General features: G+C 39.4%; 2 protein-coding genes across 7 annotated transcripts in view; one reads left to right on the plus strand and one right to left on the minus strand.

Moving 5' to 3' along the window:
* The window catches only part of SLC25A40 (solute carrier family 25 member 40), a 50769-nt gene extending 39014 nt beyond the window's left edge, over nt 1-11755 (minus strand). For all 3 annotated transcript variants that reach the window (XR_008662075.1, XM_055307289.1, XM_055307288.1), the window contains exon 1: nt 11537-11755. The gene's annotated coding sequence lies outside the window, so the exon portion shown is untranslated. The remainder of the gene's footprint in view (nt 1-11536) is intronic.
* DBF4 (DBF4 zinc finger) overlaps nt 11215-23483 on the plus strand; it is a 40404-nt gene continuing 28135 nt past the window's right edge. For 2 of the 4 annotated variants that reach the window (XM_055307281.1, XM_055307280.1), the window contains exons 1-4: nt 11897-12218; nt 13461-13630; nt 19667-19846; nt 21083-21133. In XM_055307281.1, coding sequence (XP_055163256.1) covers nt 12173-12218; nt 13461-13630; nt 19667-19846; nt 21083-21133 — 447 coding nt within the window. In that variant the 5' untranslated portion in view covers nt 11897-12172. Of the gene's footprint in view, nt 11253-11896; nt 12219-13460; nt 13631-19666; nt 19847-21082; nt 21134-23483 lie in introns of those variants that run through there. The other 2 variants (XM_055307282.1, XM_055307283.1) reach the window with 2 other exon arrangements.

The raw sequence follows: 23483 nt of genomic DNA on the forward strand, positions 1-23483 counted from the left end.
TGTGATCTATCTTGTTTCACTGCATTGCTATACTCTTTTGATTACTATAACTTTATGCTATACTTTAAAATCTAAGACTGTGACATCTCCAGGTTTGTTCTTTCTCAAGATTGCTTCGATTTTGTGATTCCACACAAATTTTATTATTTGTTTTAGTTCTGCAAAAAACACTATTGGTATTTTGGTAGAGATTGCATTGAATCTGTAGACTGCTTTGGATAGTACAAACATTTTAATAGATTAACAAAATATTAACATAAAGGTATTAATTTCTCCAATCCACAAGCATGGAATAACTGGAGTTCATAAAGAAACAAAAGTACTGGCAAAGGTAACAAGGATAAATATAAAAGAAAATGGATAAAACAGTAAAGTAAATCTCTGTTGATGAGTATACAAATATATAAAGATGTAGTTTGTATAACTACAAAGGCACAAAGAAGGAATGGAGCTATATGAGAGCAAATTTTTCTATACTACTAAAATTAAACTGGTATTAATCCAAACCAGAATGTTATAAGTTAAAATACTAATTGTAATCACCTCAGAAACCACCAGCAAAAACACCCCTCCCTCAACCACCGAAATGTGCTAGAAGAGGTGGAGTCCTGGTCCAAGATGGTGACATATAAAGACTCCCAACTCATCTCTTCCATGGACACCCTAAATCTACTTAAATCTACTTCTACTTATAGAGTAATTCCTCCTAAAGAACTGAGGGCTGAACAGCTTCTGCACAAAAAAATATATAAAGAAAGGCTAGAGAGAGACCACATAGAGGACAGCAAGAGAAATGAAGGGAAGATAATGAAGAAACGCAGAGAAGTACAGCGGAAAAGTAGGAATGCTGACAATACTGATTCCATCTTTGGCCCTTCACCTTATTCATTTCACTCAACGATCCTTCTTGGGCTATGTGTTCCAGGCCCTTGGAGACTAGTCTACGTACCTTGGAAATGTCCACTAAGGCCAGGATAGGGGAAGGCTTGTTTTGGCCTTAAGGATAACATACTCTTTCCCATTCTTGACACACAGGTGGTGCCACAATCTAATTAAAGGTTAACTGTCAATTACGTGCACACAAACCCTTTGAGGTGCACGTGAACCCTTTAATCTCATTACAATGCCCTTCTGCACATCCACGTATTCTATAAAATCTGTGGACTAAGGCCAACTTTGCAGAGAAAAACTTTGCAGTTGCTATGGATCGTTTTCCAGCTAATCCTCCCGTGTCAGTAAATTGCCCTGAATAAAACACTGTCTAAACTGTACAAATTCATCTGCTTTGTTTTCTGGTCTCAAAGTACCTTTTAGTTTGGAGTAGACTTTACTGTCCCTACTGGAGTAGAATTTAGACCTTCTAAAACGGAAGGGATAGTACTGAGGAATCTTGAACAGTTTGTAAGTCTCGGTTTTAGAGATCCAGCCTTAGGGCAGCCCGGGTGGCTCAGCGGTTTAGCGCCGCCTTCAGCCCAGTGCCTGATCCTGGAGACCAGGGATTGAGTCCCAGGTCGGGCTCCCTGCGTGGAGCCTGCTTCTCCCTCTGCCTGTGTCTCTACCTCTCTCTCTCTCTGTTTCTCATGAATAAATAAATAAAAAATCTTTAAAAAAAGAGATCCAGCCTTAGAATTCCACTAGTGGGGAAGCTGCTGGACTTCCCTTCAGGTTGGAGGGGCTGGTGAGTGCCACAGTTTAAGTTCACTCACCACCTCTCCTCTTGATAATGCAGACTGGAGCAGAGTTCTAGGCACCATAGCTGGCCTGCCACCTCAGTGAGCTCTGCTATAGCTAGCTCTGCATGCCCTGGGACACAGGGGGAAAAAAAAAAAGCCCAGGTTTAAAAGAGTAACTAAAATATAAAAGATGCAGTCCAAAATTCCACCAAACAGCAAGCGAGCTACTGGAATTCTCTCTGAGTCAGTGGGCTGGTGAGCACCACAGTTTATGTTCACCTCCACACTGATAACGTGGATAGCAGGGTCTGGGTTCCACAGCTACCTTACAGTTTCAGTGAGCCCCAGGCCTCAGCCCACACCAGACCTAATAGTCCCACCAAGATAGCCCCAGTACAGTATACACCAAAAGATCCTTGGTGGGTACTCACTACAGCTCTGACTGTCCTGCCACGATGACACAGATATAAAGCACTCCAGAACATCCCAGGCCTACACCATATAGCTCCTGCACCATTTCACCCCTGGCACAGAGCACTTTGAAACCTCCTGACTCATGCCTGTTTCAGCTCCAATCACCCTGGAAAACAGTACCTGCATGGAGTGCCCCAGGACACCCCAGTCCATGCTGGTCTTGGCTCCAATCACCCTGCCAGGGCACATTCTGCACTGAGCAACCTTGGACACCCAGGCTTGCACTCACTTCAGCTTTAGCTGTCCCCCCAGGGCACCTTCTGGGCGGAGAGTCCAGAGACCACCCCAGCTCAAGCCCACTTGAGCTACAGCTATCCTGCCAGAATGCTCACTATTCAGAGTGCCCAAGGACACCCCAGCTTGTGCCCCAGACTCAATTTATTTGCTATATAAAACACTCCAGGAACCCCTAAAGTGTGTTCCCTGCCTCAGCTTCAGCCATCCCACTAGGGTGCCCTCTGCATGGAGAGCAACAAGACACCCCACCTTATACCCACTTCAGCTTTGGCTATCCTGACAGAATGCCTCTTTATGGAGAGTCCTGGGATGACCCTGGCCCATACCCACTTCAGCTCTGGTCATCCTACCAGGGCAGCCCAACACAGAGTACTCCAAAACCCCCAGCACATGCCAGACACAGCTCCAGCCACTCAAAGAAACCAGGCACACACAGTCCACACAGGGTATGACCATTCACAAGGCCATTCCTTCAAGTGTAAAAGTAGTCATTTCACTAATTCAGAAAAACAAGCCCAGCAAAGTCAAGCAAATGAAGAGACAGAAGATGCTCCAAGTAAGGAATAAGAAAAAAAAAACATAAAAAGGAACAGATATAGGCAATATGCCAGATAAATATCATAAAGCAATGATCATGAAGATGCTAACCAGACTGAAAAGAACTGAGAACTTCAACCAAGAGATAGAAAACATAAAAAAAAAATCCAATCAGAGTTTAAAAATACAGTAATTGAAATGAAAAATATACTACAGGGAAATCAACAGTGGGTTTGTGGATGCAGAAGAACAGGTATGAAACCTGGAACACAGGATAATGGAAAGCTCCCAAGCTCAGCATCAGAAAAATAGAATTAAGAAAAAAATGAAGATAGGTTAAGGGATCTATATCTAGACAATATAGGCAAACAAATGTTCACATTATCAGGCTCCCAGAAAGAAGAGAGAGAGAAAGAAGTGGAAATTTATTTGAGGAAATAACAGCTGAAATTTCCCTGAGGAAAGGAAACATATATCCAGGATCAGGAAGCATAGAGTTCCAAACAAAATGATCCTAAGGAGACTCACAATAGGACACATAATTATTAAAATGACAAAGGTTAAAGATAGAGAATTTTAAAATCAGGAAGAGAGAGGGAAAAAAAAAAAAAAAAAAAAGATATATATCAGGGAAACCCCATAAGGCTATCTGCTGATTTTTCAGCAGAAATTTTCCAGGTCAAGGGTGCCTGGGTGGCTGAGTCGGTTAAGTGTCTACCTTCACCTCAGGTCATGATCTCTGGGTTCTGGGATTAAGTTTTGCATCAGGATTCCTGCTCAGTAAGGAGTCTGCTCCTCCGTCTGCGCCCCTGCCCCCACCGCTGCCGCTCACGCTCTCTCTAATAAATCAATAAAATCTTAAAACAAAAAAAGGTATTTTGCATGCCAGAAGGGAGTGGCATGATATTAAGAGCTGAAAGGAAAATACCTGCCACCAAGAATATTCAATTTAGAAAGGTTATCATTCAGAATTGAGGGAGAGATAGTTGCCCAGATCAATGAAAGTTAAATGACGTCATCACCTAGACCAGTCTTACAAGAAACGTTAAAGGAACTTCTTTAAGTGGAATAGGCAATACTTAAAAGCAAAAAGCAAAAAAAAAAAAAAAAAAAAAAAAAAAAAGAATAATATGTAAAATATGACAACATATACATAAAACATGGAAAAGAGTAAAAAAGTTCTTTTAGAATGTATTTGAACTTAAATGATCATCTATTTAATATAGATGATGTATGTTTTAGAGCCTATACATGAATCTCATTGATAACCACAAGCCAAAAATCTACAAGATACACCAAAAAAAAAAAAAAAAAAAAAAAAAGCCAAGGAAAGTCATCACAGGGAAAGAGAGAAAGAAGAAAAAAAATTAACAGAGAATTACAAAAACAACCAGAAAACAATGAACAAAATGGCAATAAGTACACATTTAACAATACTTTAAATATAAATGCTCCAATCAAAAGAAATAGGGTGGCAGAATGGATTAAAAAAAAAAAACAACAAGACCCATCTATATGCCAACTACAAGAGGCTAACTTTAGACCTAAGGACACAAAAAGAATGAAGTGGAAGGATGGAAAAAGATACCATACTCAAATGATAGCAAAAAAGATAAAAAAGCTGGGGTGTAAAAACTTAGACAAAACTATTTTATTTATTTTTAAAGATTTTACTTATTTGACAGAAAGAGAAAGAGTGAACACAAGCAGGGGGAGCTACAGCAGGGAAAGGAGAAGCAGGCTCCTCACTAAGCAGGGAACCCGAAGTGGGGCTGGATCCCAGGACCCTGGGATCAGGACCTGAGCTGAAGGCAGATGCTTAACCGACTAAGCCACACAGGCACCCAGACAAAACAGATGTTAAAACAAAGACTGTAATAAGAGATGAGGGATTTAAATAATGATGAAGGAGCAAATTCAAACAAGAAGGTGTAACAACTGTAAATATCCACAAACCTAACTTTGCAGCACCTAAATGTACAAAGCAAACATTAAGACAGACTTTAACACCCTTTACATCAATGGGTAGATCATCCAAACAGAAAATCAATAAGGAAACAGTGTCTTTGAACAATACATTATACCAGATGGACCTAACAGATACATATAGAACATTACATCCAAAAGCAGAATATACAGTCTTTTTAAGTGCACGTGGGAAATTCTCCAGGATAGATCACATTAAGGCCACAAAATAAGTCTTAATAAGTTAAGAAGACTGAAATATCATGCATCTTTTCCAACTACAACAGTATGAAACTAGAAATCAATCACAAGAAAACAAAAACACATGGAGGCTAAACAAAACACTATTAAATGGCCAATGGACACCAAGAAATCAGAGGAAATTAAAAAAATACGTCTAGAGACAAATAAAAATATAATGGTCCAAAATATCTGGGACACAGCAAAAGCAGTTTTAAGAAGTAAATTTATAATGACAGGGGCCTACCTCAAGAAAAATATCAAAAAATAATCTAACCTTACACCTAAAGAAACTAGGAGAATAAGAACAAAGTCCAAGAAGAAAAGAAAGGATATATGTAAGATCAAAGCACAAATAAATGAAATAGAAACTAGAAAAAAGAAAATCGATGAGACCAAGGGCTGGTTCTTTCAAAATATAAACAAAATTGATAAGCTTTTAGCCCAAATCATAAAAAAAGAGAGAACAGAAAATGATAAATAAAAGACCAGCAACAACTGGCACACAGAGATACAAAAAAATTCTAAGAGAATACTATGAAAAATTATATGCTTGTAATTTAGACAACGTATAAGAAATGGATAAGCTCCTAGAAATATACAATTTTCTAAAATTGAATGAAAAATAGAAAATCTGAACAAATCAACTACTAGTAATAAAATGGAATCAGTAATCAAACAACTTCCAACAAACAAAAGTCCAGAATCAGATGTATTCACAGGTGAATCGTACCAAACATTTTAAGAATACTTAATACCTACTGTCCTCAAACTATCCCAAAAACAGAAGAGGAAAGGAAGCTTCCAAATAAATTCTATGAGGCCCTTATTACCCTAATACCAAAACTAGACACAGATTCTACAAAAAAAAAAAAAAAAAAAAAAAAAGTGACCGGGATGCAAAGGGACTTATATATGTTGCTGGAGGAGAGGGTTAAAAATTTAAGTAATTTCTATGGTGTTGAACATTCAGTAAATATATGATCCAACAATTCTAGGAAAAATAAAGGCCCACAAAAGGAGCTGTATATAAATGTTCATACCAGCATTATTCATAAGAGCCAAATACGAGAAACCACCAAAATCTAAATCAACAAGTACAGTGTATTCACACCATGGGATACTACCCAGCAATAAAAAAGAATGAACTACTGATGTATATGGCAATGTCGATGAATCATAAAAGGTTTGTGTTATGCAAAATAATTCAGAGCTACAACATATAAATTATATGATTTCACTTATATTAAGCTGAAATACAGGAAAAACTGTATCAGATATAAATCAAACTATAGCAAAAAAGTAGTTACCTCTGATGGGATGGAAAATTGAAATGAAGAATGAAATAACCTTCTAAGAAGACAGAAATGTTCCATATTTTGATTGTGGTAGTAATTACATGGGATACACATACTTATTAGAATTCAATATGAACACTTAAAATGGGTCCATTTTACTGTATGTAGACCCGTAAGAGTACAGTAGGACTCCCTCATCTGCCAAGGGATATATTATTCCATGAGCCCCTGTAGATACCTGAAACCCCAAATAGTAACAAACTCAACATGTTTTTTCCTATACGCACACACCTATGATAGTTTAATTTATAAGCTAGTCACATAGAGAAATTAACATAACTAAAAACACAATTATAATTATATACTGTAATAAAAGTTATGTGAATGTGGTCTATTGGACAATAGATCTCAAAATATCTTACTGTACTGTACTTGCCCTCCTTATAATAATCTGAGATGATAAAATGTCTGCATGATCAGGTAAAGTGAGGTAAATGAAGTAGTGTTAGGCTACTGTTGACCTTCTGACAATAGTTCAGAAGGAAAATCATCTGCTTCTGGACCATGGTTGACAGAGGAAACTGAAACCTAGGATAAGTAGGGACTACCGTATTAGAAAATTTTAAAATTTACATAATGAGATTTTTATGGGATCTTATGTAAACCAATCTCACTGAGCATAGCACATGGTAGGTGCTCAATCAATGCAGAAGAAAAGAAGTGGGACAAGTAGGCAGATTATTTTATAGTCATGGCCAAATAGCATATACGTATTCTTTACTAACCTTAAGTAATTTAGTCTAGTTCAGAACATGATATATCACCTCTGAACCAGCTCATTATCTTTAACAGTTCCTACAGATGCCACAGTGGCCTCTGAATTAGATCATCTCAGGGAATCCACTTTCAAATTCTGAATCTTCCTGTCTTGTTTATTCTCCATTTTTTACCCTTCATTGAGGTTATGTTCAAGACCTTGAAACACTGAATTCTCCAGGGTTTCTGAGCTTACCATCACCTGACACAGGCACTTCAGTGCCACAGCTATCTTTTCATATGCTTAGCCTACAAAATGAACAACTTAACCTTCAAAAACCCTTCTGTCCTCCAACTCACCAGGGTATTGAGACTATAAAATATGAAAACTAAATTTTAAAAATAGCAAGAGAACATATTTCAGAAGATAACATATCAATAGTTAGCATATGAATCAAATAGGAATTTTATGGAAGGCTCCAAATGAGCAGGAGATACAGGCTCAATCTAAGCTAGGCTTGCTATGAACAGGGAAAAGGAATAGATAGAGAAGCTTAAGCAAAAGATAAGAGGGAAGTGAAGGGGATTACACAAGAATGAACAAATCCATTCATTTGTCTAGGCTGTAAAATAAAACATTTAAATTTGGACATATGTATGAGGTGGTCTGAAAAAGGAGATTAGGCCTCATTTGATAATCACAAAAAGATATGTGGTAGACTGAGCAGATACGGTCTTCATTTACAATGTACTAGAAGAGGTGAAATTGCCCAAGGTAATAAAACTTCTTAGAAATAGAGCCAGTACTGAATGAAATTCATTTATCCTAATTGACAGCCAAATGTTCACTTAACTAAACCATAATTCTGCTCAATGTTTTCCAACTTTGTTTAAAAGAACTTTTTAAACTTTTCACCATAAATAACCCTGCCCTCTCCCCCATTCAGTTCTTCCTGAATGTATATCCTTCACCTAAAGCATACTTTAAGATATACTTTAACACAAACTTGATTAACTTACTAACAGTCCTAATTATTGACAGGACAGGTAAGGGGGTTTCTATGCATACAGGCCATAGATATATGACTTAAGTCTTTCCTGTAGCTACTAAAAGATTTGAGTTCCAGTAGTATTTTTTTAAATTAACCTTGAGTTACAGATTAGAAAATCATTAACACTGACCAGTAAAACAGACTTTCTCATTCATAGCTTGGCATTATCACCTATAAGGCAGTCAAGGGTGTGTCTAAAAGCACAGGGTACAACAATGTTAGTTTCCTCATTATAGTAAATAAGAAAGTTAACTCAGGGGATCCCTGGGTGGCGCAGCGGTTTGGCGCCTGCCTTTGGCCCAGGGCGCGATCCTGGAGACCCGGGATCGAATCCCACGTCGAGCTCCCAGTGCATGGAGCCTGCTTCTCCCTCTGCCTATGTCTCTGCCTTGTCTCTGCCTCTCTCTCTCTCTCTGTATGACTGGGTCATAAATAAATAATTTAAAAAAAATTAAAAAAAAAAGTTAACTCAGCTTTCACTGGAAAATGAGCTTTCATTTTTTGTTCAATAGAAATATGTTTAAATCTTTCCCATATCCCCTAAACCTTCCAAAGACCCTATCTTCCTTCCTATCAATATAATTCCCTATATTGACTGATTTTTTCAGGATTATGCTCAACCTGTCTCCTCCCCTTCAAGACCCTTATTCTTATCTAGTCCTTACACTTTAGTCATCTACTGAAATTTTCTTTTCTTTCCCTTTTATTTTTTTTAAATTTATTCAGAGAATACACAGAGAGAGGCAGAGACACAGGCAGAGGGAGAAGCAGGCTCCATGCAGGGAGCCGGATGCGGTATTCGATCCCGGGTCCCCAGGATCCCCTGGGCTGAAGGTGGCACTAAACCACTGAGCCACCCAGGCTGCCTTGAAATTTTCAATAAAGAAATCAATGACATCTTTTTTTTTTTAAGATTTTATGTATTCAATAAAGAGAAAGCAAGATTGTACACATTCCTACATGATGGTGGGGTAGGAGGGAAGCTGACTCCCACCTGATCAGGGAGCCAGAATTGGGGCTCGAGCCCAGAACCCTGAGATCATGACCAGCAGAAGGCAGATGCTTAACCCAGAGCCAACCTGGAAACCAATGGTATCTTAAATACCAGAATCAAAAGCCTATTTTTCAAGTCTTGGCCTTTGAACTCTTGAAGATGGAGGAGCTAGTGCAGAGGTCACCAGAAGGATAGCACTCATTAGGCTCTCACTCTGTGTGCTAATTAAGCTTTCAGTAATGCTTCATTTCATCCACCTATCTGAGAAATATTAATTACCTCCTTTTTACAGATTAAAATGGAGACTCAAAACTACCCAAAGCCAGACAGCGATGCCTGCAGGATCCCAACGTTTGTAATTCTGTGACTTCTGATAAGTTTTGTTCCCAGTTCTCTTCCTAACTCTAAAGCCTCTTCTCCATCTTTCTATTTCATCATCGTCTGCTCATCACTGCTTTTATTTCACATGCTGTCATGGGCAATTTTATTTCCTCCCAGGACTTAAATACATTCTCCATTTGCGCTTCTCAATCTTAAAACTTTTTATGAACAAAAAAATCTTGTACTTTTTTGGGAGTTTACATTTTGAAAATAGCTTGTTTTCCCCAGATAGATCATTTAATGATGAATGTTTTGTTCAAACTACACCTCCTCGGGCAGCCCTGGTGGCCCAGTGGTTTAGCGCCACCTTCAGCCCGGGATGTGATCTTGGAGACCCGGATCGAGTCCCACATCAGGCTCCCTGCAGGGAGCCTGTTTCCCCCTGGGCCTGTGTCTCTGCCTCTCTGTGTGTCTCTCATGAATAAATAAATAAAATCCCTAAAAAAACAAACAAACAAACAAACAGAAACTACACCTCCTCCTGCCTATCAAGATCTGATAACCTCTTAAGCATCCCCCCCATGGGGGGGGGGTCTGTATGCCTCTCAAATCAATCTTTTTCCTCTCTTGACCGTCCCACCTCTCCTGAGTTACAGACAAATATTACCAACTGCCTTATAAATGATAGTCCCACGCTTCTCTCCCTAGGTCCTTCAACTTAAAGCCATTCACAACTAAACTCTCATTTCCCATAGCAAACTTGAACCACCTACCTCTTTATGTTCCGCATTTAGGTTAAGGGTTACAACAATACATCCTTGTCTATGCTTTAAAGTACATACTTGTTAATATCGGCACTAACTTCTCTGACCTCTATGAGTTTAAAAATCAACCATTAAGGGCATCTGGTTGGCTCAGCTGGTAAAGCTGATGACTCAATTTTTCCTTAGGTCACGATCTCAGCCCATTGTGGGGGGGAGAACGACACAAACGGGACACACACACACACACCTCCATGCAGGGCCTAGAGCCTGCTTAACATTTTTTTTTTTTTTTAGGATTTTATTTATTTATTCAGAGAGAGAGAGAGAGGCAGAGACACAGGCAGAGGGAGAAGCAGGCTCCATGCAGGGAGCCCAACGCGGGACTCGATCCAGGGTCCCCAGTATCACGCCCTGGGCTGCAGGCGGCGCTAAACCGCTGCGCCACCGGGGCTACCCCCTGCTTAACATTCTCTCTCACCCTCTGCCCCTCTCCCTCCTCCCTCTCTTAAAAAAAAAAATCAGTTAATTAAATCACCATTAAACAATGAGTGACTATTACCTCCGAAAGTTAATGAATGCAAAATAGTACAAAACCTAATCCTCTTCGTCTTTCACAAGTTTATAAGCAGAAACAAACGCAAAACAATCTTGTGAAGCTTTTTCTCCCCCTCCACTTAAGAAACAAAAATTTACTTTACAAAATATTTTAACGTAATCCTTAATCTAATCCCATCAGCATCACCATTTTACAAGTGAAAAAGCTGGGACTCAATGGGATTAGGCAATTTAACCGGAGTTAGACGCTGCTGCTAAATGGTGGGTCCAGACCCCAAACCCTAAGACTTGAGATCTCAAATTTCACTTCCTGTTATTGTTGAAATAAACTTCACGATCAAACGAAAACAAGTCTGCGCACGCAGGAGTCAAAGGAGCAGCACACGGTGAGGTACCGACGGCCCCCGGCGCCCTGACCTCGTTCTAGGCTGGGAGGCGCCGACCGGCCGGCGACCCCCGCCCCCCCCCCGCCCCCGCCGCCCCCGGAGTCCCTCAGCGGCCTGTCTCCCGCCGGCAAGCTCCGCGGTGACTGCAGGAAAGCCTCGCTCCCCGCTGCGGGAGCTCTGAGCAGGCCCGCCCGGCCGGAGGCTGCCCCGGTTCGGCCACAAGCCGCCTCGCCTCGCCTCGCCTTCAGCCGCCGGGACCGCCGCCCCTTGGCCCAGAAGCGTACCTGGTGAAGGAGGCAGCCGGAGGGCGCGCGGTCCCGGCCACCCGAGGAGGCGGGAACGACCCAGGCGGCGGCGGGCTGGGCTAGCCCCCGGGGCTAACTGCATTCACCACGTTAGGGCACGAGGAGTCGCGAGGACTCTCCAGCGGAGCTGAGGAAGCCCAAGCCACGGGCGAAGAGCTGGGGCGAAGGGCTGGGGCGAAGGGCTGGGGCGAAGGCCCAGGGGAACGCGCCGAGGGGGAGGGGCGGGTGGGCGGAGATCCGGCCCGTGGGGGCGGGGCGCGCGGCGCGCGGAGGCGGGCACGTGGGGGCGAGCGTGAGGCGGGGCGCGGCGCGCGGCGCGCGGCGCGAGAGGGGGCGGGGCGCGCGTCTGGGCGCCGCGGCCGCGTGACGCGTTTTCAAATCTTCAACCGCCGCAGCCCTCCCGTTTGCGCCTGGCCTCTTCCTCCTCGGCGCCTTGGGGTCCGACCCGGCCCCGGAAACCCGGACGGTAGACGCGGCAGCTCGGTTGCGTGGGTGTGGTGGTCTGCGGAAGGGGAGCGGCGGCCGGCGGCTCGCGCGGCCCCGACGAGGTGTGTGTTCGCGGCCGCCCGGCGCGTCGCTCTCCCGAACCCAGCATGTAGGTGCCGGGCGGCTGCCATGAACTCCGGAGCCATGAGGATCCACAGCAAAGGACATTTCCAGGGTATGAGGCGCCTCCTCCGCTGCAGTCCCTTTAATCCAAGCCTCGAGGTTCCACCGTGGGTCGTCTCAGAGTTCTCCCCCGACCCCAGGCCCCTGTTCCTTTTCTTTCCTGCTTGTGCGTCCTTCTCGGTGGCCTGAAGGAAGGCTCCGTCCAGCGCTGTGCCTCCGACGGGGAAGGGACCCCAACCGGGCCCCTCGCGCTGTTCGCGCTCCAGCCGCGGCCCCCGGTTGCCGGTGGTGCTTGGGCTGTGCAAGTGGAAAACAATGTGCGGCCCCGGGAGCTGGCCGGGCCTGGCACAGCTGCTGCGACTCGGCGCAGGCCCTTTGAGGCTGCGGCGGCTGCATCCTCCCGTTGGAAAGCAGGGGTGCGCGTGGCTTTAGGGCCGTGATTCACTTCCATGGTGGCCGGTGGGCCTTTGGTCGTGTTCTTAAATTTGTTTTTCTACACTCGTAAGGTTAAGAGATTGTCTTTCAAATACGCACGTAGAAGATGTCTGTTTTCAACATGATAGAAACGAAAACAAATTTCCATTTTCGATTACTTGGTATGGTAAAGGACGACAGCTTCCGAAATTTTTTTTTTTCTTTTTAATGTGTCTGGGATATGTATGTCGTACGTACATAGGGCTTTTCGGCTTAAGAACAGATTGTGTTCCGAAAGTTAATTTTTAAAGCACTTGTTTAGGTCTCAGGTCTGTTTTCAAGGGAAATAATGAAGTGAATGGTGCTCTGGCTCTTCAAACGGATCATTTAGTCATTAATGTGTAGACAAACTACAGGAAACTAAGCCTTAGAACCTTTTGAGGACTAGATTATCATGTGTAACAGGGTTTTTGTGTGGGTGTGTGTTGGTAAGTGTTAAGCAGAATGGCAGATGTCCCATAAGTATTTCTTGAGTAAATACCCCTTGGAGTTTACATCCCAAGGAGGAAAGTCTTTCAAAAGGTTTTAGATAGTTCTACTGTAATACATAAAAACATGAACAAATGCGTGAATATTTCCTGCAGCTTCAACTATAGGCTGTGAACAATGATTATTTTACAGTATGGGATCTGTTAAAACAAATAGGGTATTCTGGTTTTATCCTAAGTGATACTACAAAGAAATACAGTAGAATGCTATTGAGTGTTTAATTGGTGGTATTATAAAGATTTTTTCCCCCTCTATGATATGACGACTGCATAAAAGAGAAATTTTCTGTCCACATCAATCATAGTCTGATTCTACTTTTTTTAAACAACAGGTGGAATCCAAGTCAAAAATGAAAAAAACAGATCTATGAAATCTATGAAAACTGATAACAAACCAGAAAAATACAAATATAAGCCACTGTGGGGAAAAATATTTTACATTGACTTACCTTCTGTCGCCGTATCTGAAAAACTCCAAAAGGACATTGAGGATCTGGGAGGGGTAAGTCAAAACTATACACTTTGACCAAAAAAAATGAAAATTTGTAACTAGTACTTTCTAATATATAATCATTCTAGATTATCATTTTGGGAAACGTAACCACCTAGCTTAAAATTTTTATCAGCTGTTTAACGAAAAACTTTGTTTTAACCTTTTGTAGTCTAATAGGATTTTCAGGTTTCTGTGATTTGGAGTCTAAAGTTCACAAAGTGTGGGAAATGTGACTTCCTCCCTTGTCCTGGTGGAACCTTTGATTGCCTCGTTGTAATGTTTGTATGTCCTCCAGATAGCAATAACTCCTTGATTATGATTATTGGGAAACTACATAAATTTGTCTGGACTTGCATAACAGGAAGAATGTTATTTGCATAACATAGAGAACCTCTTAGAACCACAAAGAGTTAAATTACTCTGAGTGGTAACAGTCTTAATATCATTAAGGGAACTGAATTTGGGTTTAAGAATTTTGAAAACTCTCTACCTTATGCATTGTGTAAATAATTAAGAAAGAAAATTTTAACAAGTGAGGTTAAGAGTTCAATCTTCCTAATTTTTCCTGTTTCTTAAAAAGGTTTGTGCTGCACTTTGAATTTGTTGAGGTTAGCATCTTTGAATATGAAAGAATCCTGGCATTCCTAAAATAGAAATCTGCAGAACATGTAGAAAGTTTCTTGGTATTGTTTATTGATGTGATCTTTACTTATCTTTGAAAAGCTGTTCACTTTACTTTTTGTTACTCATTTTCTTTTTTCTTTCTTTTTTTTTTTTTTTTAAGATTTTATTTATTTGAGAGAGAGAGAGAGAGCTTGAGCATGCAGGGGCAGGGGCAGTGCAGCCCTGTGGCTGAGACAGACTCCCCGCTGAGCAGGGGGTCTGATGAAGGGCTTGATCCCAGGCCCCTGAGATCATGACCTGAGCCAAAGGCAGACACTTAATGATCTGAGCCACCTAGGTGCCCTTCTTTACTCATTTTCTTAAAACATTGTACATTTGTCATAGCAGTAACATGTATCATAATAACCATATGACTGCATTCCTAAAAATCATGTTTTGTAGGCCTGCCACCTTTGAATAAAGACTCCTTATTTTAGAAATTAAGAGCTTAAGGAGTCCAGAGAAGTGAAATGACTGGTCTAGTGTAGGATTAGACTCCTAAAACCCAGATTTAACATGCTACTACCATTTTTGTCCTACCAATTAATGGCTACAAAGTAGCTGATACAATTTCACAGCTTTCTCAAATATGATGAATAACCCATTAATCTTTATGATCTAAATCAGTTATTTGATTTTTTTTAATTTTTTTTTTTTTATTTGAGAGAATGAGAGAGAGCACTAGGGGAGGGAAGGTCAGAGGGAGAAGCAGACTCCCTGCTGAGCGGGGCCACCTGATGGTGTGCTCCATCCTGGGACTCTGGGATCATGACCTGAGCTGAAGGCAGGTGCTTAACAGACTTGAGCCACCCAGGTGCCCCTAAATCAGTGATTTTAGATTTATATTTTTGGTAGTGGAACCCTTCAAGCAAAATCATTCAGGAGTCTAATATATAAAGCCAGTAAAAGGAAACTTCTAGCTAAACTAAGTGGTTCTAGTTAGTACAGAGATGGTTCTCCTGCCTCCTTTTCTTCTCACAGCAGTTCCTGAAGAAACAAGTTTTGAATTCGCTTATGCACATGATAATAGTTTGGAGACCTTTCAGTTTTAATAAACACTTCAAATTTTTATCCTGAAATGGTTTAAAGTAGACCACTGAAGTAGAGAGCATATTATGAACATAAGTTTTCACATTATTTTTTTGGGCTGTGGATTTTCAACTGAATTTCATTTACTAACTGTACTTCTTAATTTCCCTTTAAATTTTTTTTGTAATCGATTTATAATCCCTCTCCACACTATCTTTCCAATAATTCAGTGATGTCCTAATTTCTGTTCTTCAGACATGACTCTCTCCGTTAAAAAAGACTTCTGTATGGTGATGTGTTACATGAATTGTAGAGGAATCTTGACCTGTAGACACTAAGAGTTTTAGGGTTCAACTTCCAGAAATACTTAGTTGAGTAGATATTCCTTGAAAGGATGATTGATTTTGTAATTTATCTTCAGATTATTACCAGTGTTTTCTTTTTCTGTAATTGTCCACTTTATGCATTTGTTTATTACTCTTAATGAAAACATATCCCATTTATCTGGAGAGTTCAACCACTGAAAACACAGCAGTGAAATTTGACCTAGTAGGGAACTATCTTTTTAATAGTGGCAATGAATGTAGCTGTTACAAAGTTATCTTAAAAAGGACATGGAATCAACCATATTTAGGTCCATATCTAAACATTCTGGGCTAAAATAAGACAGTTGCAGAAGAACAAAGATGTAAGGATAAATGCCTTGCATTATCATGAACTTGAAGACAGTTACTTGTTTGATGTTCATTGTAACTGTGAGTGACTCAAAAAGTTTCAGGTTTACTCTTATTTAAGAGACCTAAATTCAACTATAACTGACAAATTGAAGACCATGATGAAACTAAGCACTAAGGAATTTGGTATTGTTTTGCTAGATTACAAAAATGAATCTTAGGTCTATACAGCTTTTAACTTCTGATTTAGGTAGAGGTTGCATGGGTATAATTAATTGTAACACAACATATAATATCAACAAGGAAAAATTACTTCCAACTAAGAAAATCTTGGAAGCTCTTGTGCAAACACAATTTGAAGTTAGCTTTGAAGAATAATTATGATTTGGTCATGTGGAAATTTATTAAAAAATTAATCCACTAGTGTCTTTCATTTGGTAGCACTGTTTTAGCTGCTGGGGATGCAAAAAATACGTAAGATGTAGTCTACTGCTGTCAGTCTGTGGGAATATCAGACACCTAAATAATTTACAGATACAGCATTGTCAGTGCTTTAACAAAAGTTATGTAGAAATTGCCATTAGAATACAGAGACGAGGGGTGCCTGGATGACTCATTCTTGCTCCCAGCTCGGGTCTTGATCTTACAGTTTTAAGTTGAAGCACCACATTGGGCTCCATGGGGGCATGGAGCTTACTTAAAAAAAAAAAAAAAAAAAAAAAAAAAGAATACAGAGAAGAAAATGATTAACTTTGCCTTTAGGAATCATAGCAGAGATAGAGTTTAACCTAAGTCTTGAAAGTCTAGTAGGAATATATCAGGTAGACTGGACAAACTAAATAGAGGGCGGAATATATTTAAAGTTTATCTATGTATAGCGGGAGCAACTGCTAGTTACTACAATGTGACTTGAGCTTGGGATTTAGATGGAGGGAAATAGCAAGAAACAATGTTATATTGGTGATCTGATAGGTGATTAATATCCAGAATAGGTAAAGAACTCATATAGCTCAACATTGAAAAACACAATTAAAACATGAGCAAAGGGCTCAAATAGGCACTTCTCTAAAGAAGACGTACGCTTAGCTAACAAGCACATGAAAAGATGCTCTCCATCCCTAATTAGGGAGATAAAAATGAAAACCAAAAGGAGATACCATGTCACATCTGTTAGGATGGTTAGTATCAAAAAATGTAAGTATTGGCAAGGATGTGTGGAGTTTGGAACCCTTGTGGGTTGGTGGAATTGTAAAATGGTATAACTGCTATGGAAAACAAGTTATACCCAAAACAATTGGAACAAGGCCTTGAAGAGATACTCATATACTCGTGCATAGCAGCATTATTCACAATCGACAAAAGGTGAAAACAACCCTGATTTTCATCTTCAGATCAGTGGATGAACAAAATGTCTATACGTACAATGGAATATTATTCAACCTTGAAAAGTAATCCCTTGCTAAAACATTCATGAACCTTGAAAACACTGTGCTGAGCAAAATAACTCAGACACAAAAAGACAAATACAGGATTTGACCTATATAAATTATCTAGAATAGTTAAATTTGTAGAAGCAAAATAGAACACAAAAGGGGCTGGGAAGAGGAGAAAATGGGGAGTTACTGTTTAATAGAGTTTTAGCTTAGGATGATGAAAAAGTTTTAGAAATGTGTAGTGGTGATGGTTGCTCAACATTGTACTTGTACTCAGTGCCACTGAATTGCATACTTAAAAATGGTTAAAACGGTCAATTTAATAAGTATTTTTATCACAATTTTTAAAAGATATGTGGGAGAGTGGTTCCTTTTGAAAAATTAGAACCTCTGGCGGTGCTGAGGCCACATAATTATGAAAATGAAGAAAGCATTTAATGTGTAAATTGTGCATTTATATTCCTGTTGGCCCTTTTAAGACCTTGTAAGTCATAGGGTAGCTCTATTTTTAACTCTTTGAGGAACCTCCATACAGTTTTCCAGAGTGGCTGCATCAGTTCACATTTCCACCAACAGTGCAAGAGGGTTCCCCTTTCTCCACATCCTCTCCAACATTTGTTGTTTCCTGTCTTGTTAATTTTCCCCATTCTCACTGGTGTGAGGTGGTATCTCATTGTGGTTTTGATTTATATTCCCTGATGGCAAGTGATGGGGAGCATTTTCTCATGTGCTTGTTGGCCATGTGTATGTCTTCTTTGGAGAAATGTCTGTTCACGTCTTCTGCCCATTTATAATCCTTGAAATAAGTAAATGTGGATATCTTGTTTACTGGTTGATGAAAATGCTACTCAGAGCAAAGAGAAGTAGCAAAAGGGCCACTGGTGTAAGCAGCAAATTTACTTAACACTTAGATGGAATTTATTTGTTAAATACTTTGCTTCATTTTTTTTAGTATTACCCTTTATGTGATGAGATCCAATAGAAATTAAATATATAGCTGTTTAAAATATTTTAGAAATCTTTCATTTGTACAAATAGTTAATGATTTGCAAACAGATGTATTTCTGCTTTCATTTTCCTTCCATTCAGTATGAATGATCTTTGATGACATTGACACCTGCTACTTGTGTTTATAAATTCAGGATACAAGCAGGGATTTCCAAACATTTTAGTAGGGAAATTATCTTCAGTCTTATACTCTGAGGGTGAAGGTCCCCTTCTTCCTGTTAAAGTCTTATAGAAAGATGTTAAACTGATTTTGAACTATCCTGCCCGATATTATAGCCATCAGCTATTTAAATTTAATGAATACTGTATTGAGTAAAAAATTCAATTGCACAATCACATCTGTTACCTTTGTTATATTTTAAGTGCTTAGTAGCCACATGTGGCGAGTTGCTACCATATTGGACATTGCTGATAAAGAACATTAACATCATTATAGTATGTTTTACTGGACAGTAGTGCATTAGAGCATGGACTTGGATCAGAATGTCTGTGTTCAAATTCTGTTATTTACTATGATGTAACCTCAACCAAGTCATATCACTTCTCTTTAATTTTCTTTTCCATAAAATGTGGATATTAGTAATATTATACCATGGGGTTGTTACATGGATTTTTTTTAAAAAAGATTTTATTTATTTATTCATGAGACAGAGAGAGAGGCAGAGACACAGGCAAAGAGAGAAGCAGGCTCCATGCAGGGAGCCTGACGTGGGACTTGACCCCAGGTCTCCAGGATCACGCCCTGGGCTGAAGGCGGCGCTAAACCACTGAGCCACTGGGCTGCCCTTTTATATGGATTAAATTAATTGGGATATATAAAATACTTAAAAATTGTATCTAGGGACGCTCAGTGCTCAGTGGTTGAGCCTCTGCCTTTGGCTCAGGGCCCGATCCCAGGATCAGGGATCGAGTCCCACATCAGGCTCCCTGCGAGGAGCCTGCTTCTCCCTCTGCCTATGTCTCTGCCTCTCTCTCTCTCTCTCTCTCTCTCTCTCTCAATCTGTGTCTCTCATGAATGAATAAATAAAATCTTAAAAAAAAAATAGTATCTAGCATATGCTGGTTGTTATTGGAACTCCTATTGTACTTCCTCAGAACTCAAATTCAGAATACTATATAAAAAAACACTAATTTACAAAATATTGAAATGCATCAAATTGGTATTTTACACTGTACCTGAAATATGAAATAGTTAATGGTTTATATGGCTTATTTGAAAATACTTTGTTTTCCTTTAGCGAGTTGAAGAATTTCTTAGCAAAGATATCAGTTACCTTATTTCAAATAAAAAGGAAGCTAAATTTGCACAGACATTGGGAAGAATTTCTCCTGTACCAAGTCCAGAATCTGCATATACTGCAGAAACCACTTCACCTCATCCCAGCCATGATGGAAGTTCATTTAAATCTCCAGATTCAGTAAGTCTCTTCAATGTACTTTGAGACGTTCAGAAAGGCTATATATAGCCTGAGGATCTCATGATTTTCAAGAGTAGACTGGATGCAGAGTTTACTTACGTAGAACAGTATCTACATATGGTTGGCTTTCCAATCATTAATAAGGTTATTGTCTTAGGGAAAGGTGATTTTTCTCCTAATATTGGGGTTATATTCTGCTAAATTAACACTTTTGCCTTTTAGGATGGCTTTTATTTTTAAGAGTTATTTACAAACAACTAGCAAGTAACAGCATATTATTATTTAAAGTAAGAAGTGGAAACCTTTTGTTTCACAGCAGGAGTAAGCGAACTATGGCATGGGCCAAGTTGTTTTTTGTTTTTTTTTTGTACAGCCTTGAGCTAAGCATGGTTTTTACATCTTCAAATGCTTGCGCAAACATTGAAAGTATTTTGTGACATTTAAATTCAGATATCAATATCCATAAATAAAGTTTTATTGGAATACAGCCAGACCTGTTCATTTACTTTACATATTAACTGGTTGATTTCCTGCTATAAAGGAGGTATTCGATAGGACAGATGCATAGGTCTAAAACATGTGCTACCTGGCCCTTTACAGAAAATATTTGCCAGCCCCTGCTTTAGTTACTGATACCCTATCTCTGTTACTTCATTGACAAGTTAGAAAATAGAGTGAAAGATAAATTGGGGAGAGGGAAAAATAGAAATACACGCAAGAAGAAAAGTCAAGGAAGGCTTATGTATTTTTTCACTTCAGTGCTTTTTTGGAGAACTGAGATTATACTAGTGACTATTTCCAAATGGTTGCTTTTGTATCATTTTAGGTGCTTTTCAGAGTTTAAAATGTGAAGTACCATATAAAAATAATATGTCTGATTTAGTCATATTCTCACATCTTCATTTGAATATGAAATTAGAATCTAAACTTACTCTTTAATTACAGACATTTTACTACAGAACTGATGTTTGTTATCATTCAATTGTTTAGTTGCTTTACCAAAAAAAAAGAGCAAACTTTTTAATAGAGCTTATTACTTACTATTATAAAGGCCCTAGGGAAATTGCCTTTTTCTATACATTTATTGTGTTGATAGTCATTAAGACTTGTACAAATAAATTTTGTCTATTTTAAATTTTATATTAAAATTTATTTTGTCAATTTAGTCTAGCTATTTTATATTTATTCCCCAATGAATTGTAACTTTTTAATGTTTGATCTCTGGGATTTTTATAGGTGTGTTTGAGTAGAGGAAAATTATTAGTTGAAAAAGCTATCAAGGACCATGTAAGTATGAAATTTAAAAATTTACAGTATACTGTTATTAAGAACTTTCATAATAATATACTATTAGGAAATTTTCCTTTCCTCATTTTTAATAGGAAAAGCCTAAATATCATCGTGTATTTTATTTTACAAAGAACAGAATCTACTTTTCATGAAGAAACATCTCCATCTTGTGGCCTTTTAAAATATTACTGGAGATGTATGAAGCTTACGGCATCTTTCATTTTTATTTATTTTTATTTTTTTATTTTATTTTTTTTATAAATTAATTTTTATTGGTGTTCAATTTACCAACATACAGAATAACACCCAGTGCTCATCCCGTCAAGTGTCCCCCTCAGTGCCCGTCACCCATTCACCCCCACCCCCCGCCCTCCTCCCCCTCCACCACCCCTAGTTCATTTCCCAGAGTTAGAAGTCTTTATGTTCTGTCTCCCTTTCTGATATTTCTCACACATTTCTTCTCCCTTCCCTTATATTCCCTTTCACTATTATTCATATTCCCCAAATGAATGAGAACATACACTGTTTGTCCTTCTCCGGTTACTGTGGCCAAGTTCAAAAAGGGTGTTGCCTGAGTTCTCCTCTGGGATTTTGATGGAATCTTGTCTCACATTTAGATCTTTCATCTATTTTGAGTTTATCTTTGTGTATGGTGCAAGAGAGTGGTCCAGTTTCATTCTTCTGCATGTGGATGTCCAATTTTCCCAGCACCATTTATTGAAGAGACTGTCTTTCTTCCAGTGGATCGTCTTTCCTCCTTTATCGAATATTAGTTGACCATAAAGTTGAGGGTCCACTTCTGGGTTCTCTATTCTGTTCCATTGATCTATGTGTCTGTTTTTGTGCCAGTACCACACTGTCTTGATGAACACAGCTTTGTAGTACAACCTGAAATCTGGCATTGTGATGCCCCCAGATATGGTTTTCTTTTTTAAAATTCCCCTGGCTGTTCGGGGTCTTTTCTGATTCCACACAAATCTTAAAATAACTTGTTCTAAGTCTCTGAAGAAAGTCCATGGTATTTTGATAGGGATTGCATTATACGTGTAAATTGCCCTGGGTAAAATTGACATTTTCACAATATTAATTCTGCCAATCCATGAGCGTGGAATATTTTTCCATCTCTTTGTGTCTTCCTCAATTTCTTTCAGAAGTGTTCTATAGTTTTTAGGATATATTTTGAGAACCATTTGAATGGTAAATGGTTCTCCAACCTTTTATTTTCAGGTTGTAGGTGTCTTTCTGTCTAAAATGAGTCTCTTGTAGACAGCAAATAGATGGGTCCTGTTTTTTTATCCAGTCTGAAACCCTGCGCCTTTTGATGGGGTCATTAAGCCCATTCACGTTCAGAGTTACTATTGACAGATATGAGTTTAGTGTCATCATGATATCTATTTAGTCCTTGTTTTTGTGGATTGTTCCACTGAACTTCTTCTTAAAGGGGAATTTTAAGAGTCCCCCTTAAAATTTCTTGCAGAGCTGGTTTGGAGGTCACATATTCTTTCAGTTCCTGCCTGTCTTGGAAGCTCTTTATCTCTCCTTCCATTTTGAATGAGAGCCTTGCTGGATAAAGTATTCTTGGTTGCATGTTCTTCTCATTTAGGACCCTGAATATATCCTGCCAGCCCTTTCTGGCCTGCCAGGTCTCTGTGGAGAGGTCTGCTGTTACCCTAATATTCCTCCCCATGAAAGTCAGGGACTTCTTGTCTCTTGCTGCTTTAAGGATCTTCTCTTTATCTTTGGAATTTGCAAGCTTCACTATTAGATGTCGAGGTGTTGAACGGTTTTTATTGATTTTAGGGGGGGATCTCTCTATTTCCTGGATCTGAATGCCTGTTTCCCTTCCCAGATTGGGAAAGTTTTCAGCTAGGATTTGTTCAAATACATATTCTGGCCCTCTGTCCCTTTCGGCGCCCTCGGGAACCCCAATTAAACGTAGGTTTTTCTTCCTTAGAGTGTCATTTATTTCCCTTAATCTGTCTTCATGGTTCTTTAATTGTTTATCTCTTTTTTCCTCAGTTTCCCTCTTTGCCATTAACTTGTCTTCTATGTCACTCACTCGTTCTTCCACCTCGTTAACCCTCGTCGTTAGGACTTCTAGTTTGGATTGCATCTCATTCAATTGATTTTTAATTTCTGCCTGATTGGATCTAAATTCTGCAGTCATGAAGTCTCGTGAGGCCTTAATGCTTTTTTCTAGAGCCACCAGTAGCTGTATAATAGTGCTTCTGAATTGGCTTTCTGACATTGAAGTGTAATCCAGATTTTGTAACTCTGTGGGAGAGAGGGCTGTTTCTGATTCTTTCTTTTGAAGTGAGGTTTTCCTTCTAGTCATTTTGCTCAGTGC

The sequence above is a fragment of the Nyctereutes procyonoides genome, unplaced genomic scaffold (assembly GCF_905146905.1).
Source record: "Nyctereutes procyonoides isolate TBG_1078 unplaced genomic scaffold, NYPRO_anot_genome, whole genome shotgun sequence".
Taxonomy (NCBI): domain Eukaryota; kingdom Metazoa; phylum Chordata; class Mammalia; order Carnivora; family Canidae; genus Nyctereutes; species Nyctereutes procyonoides.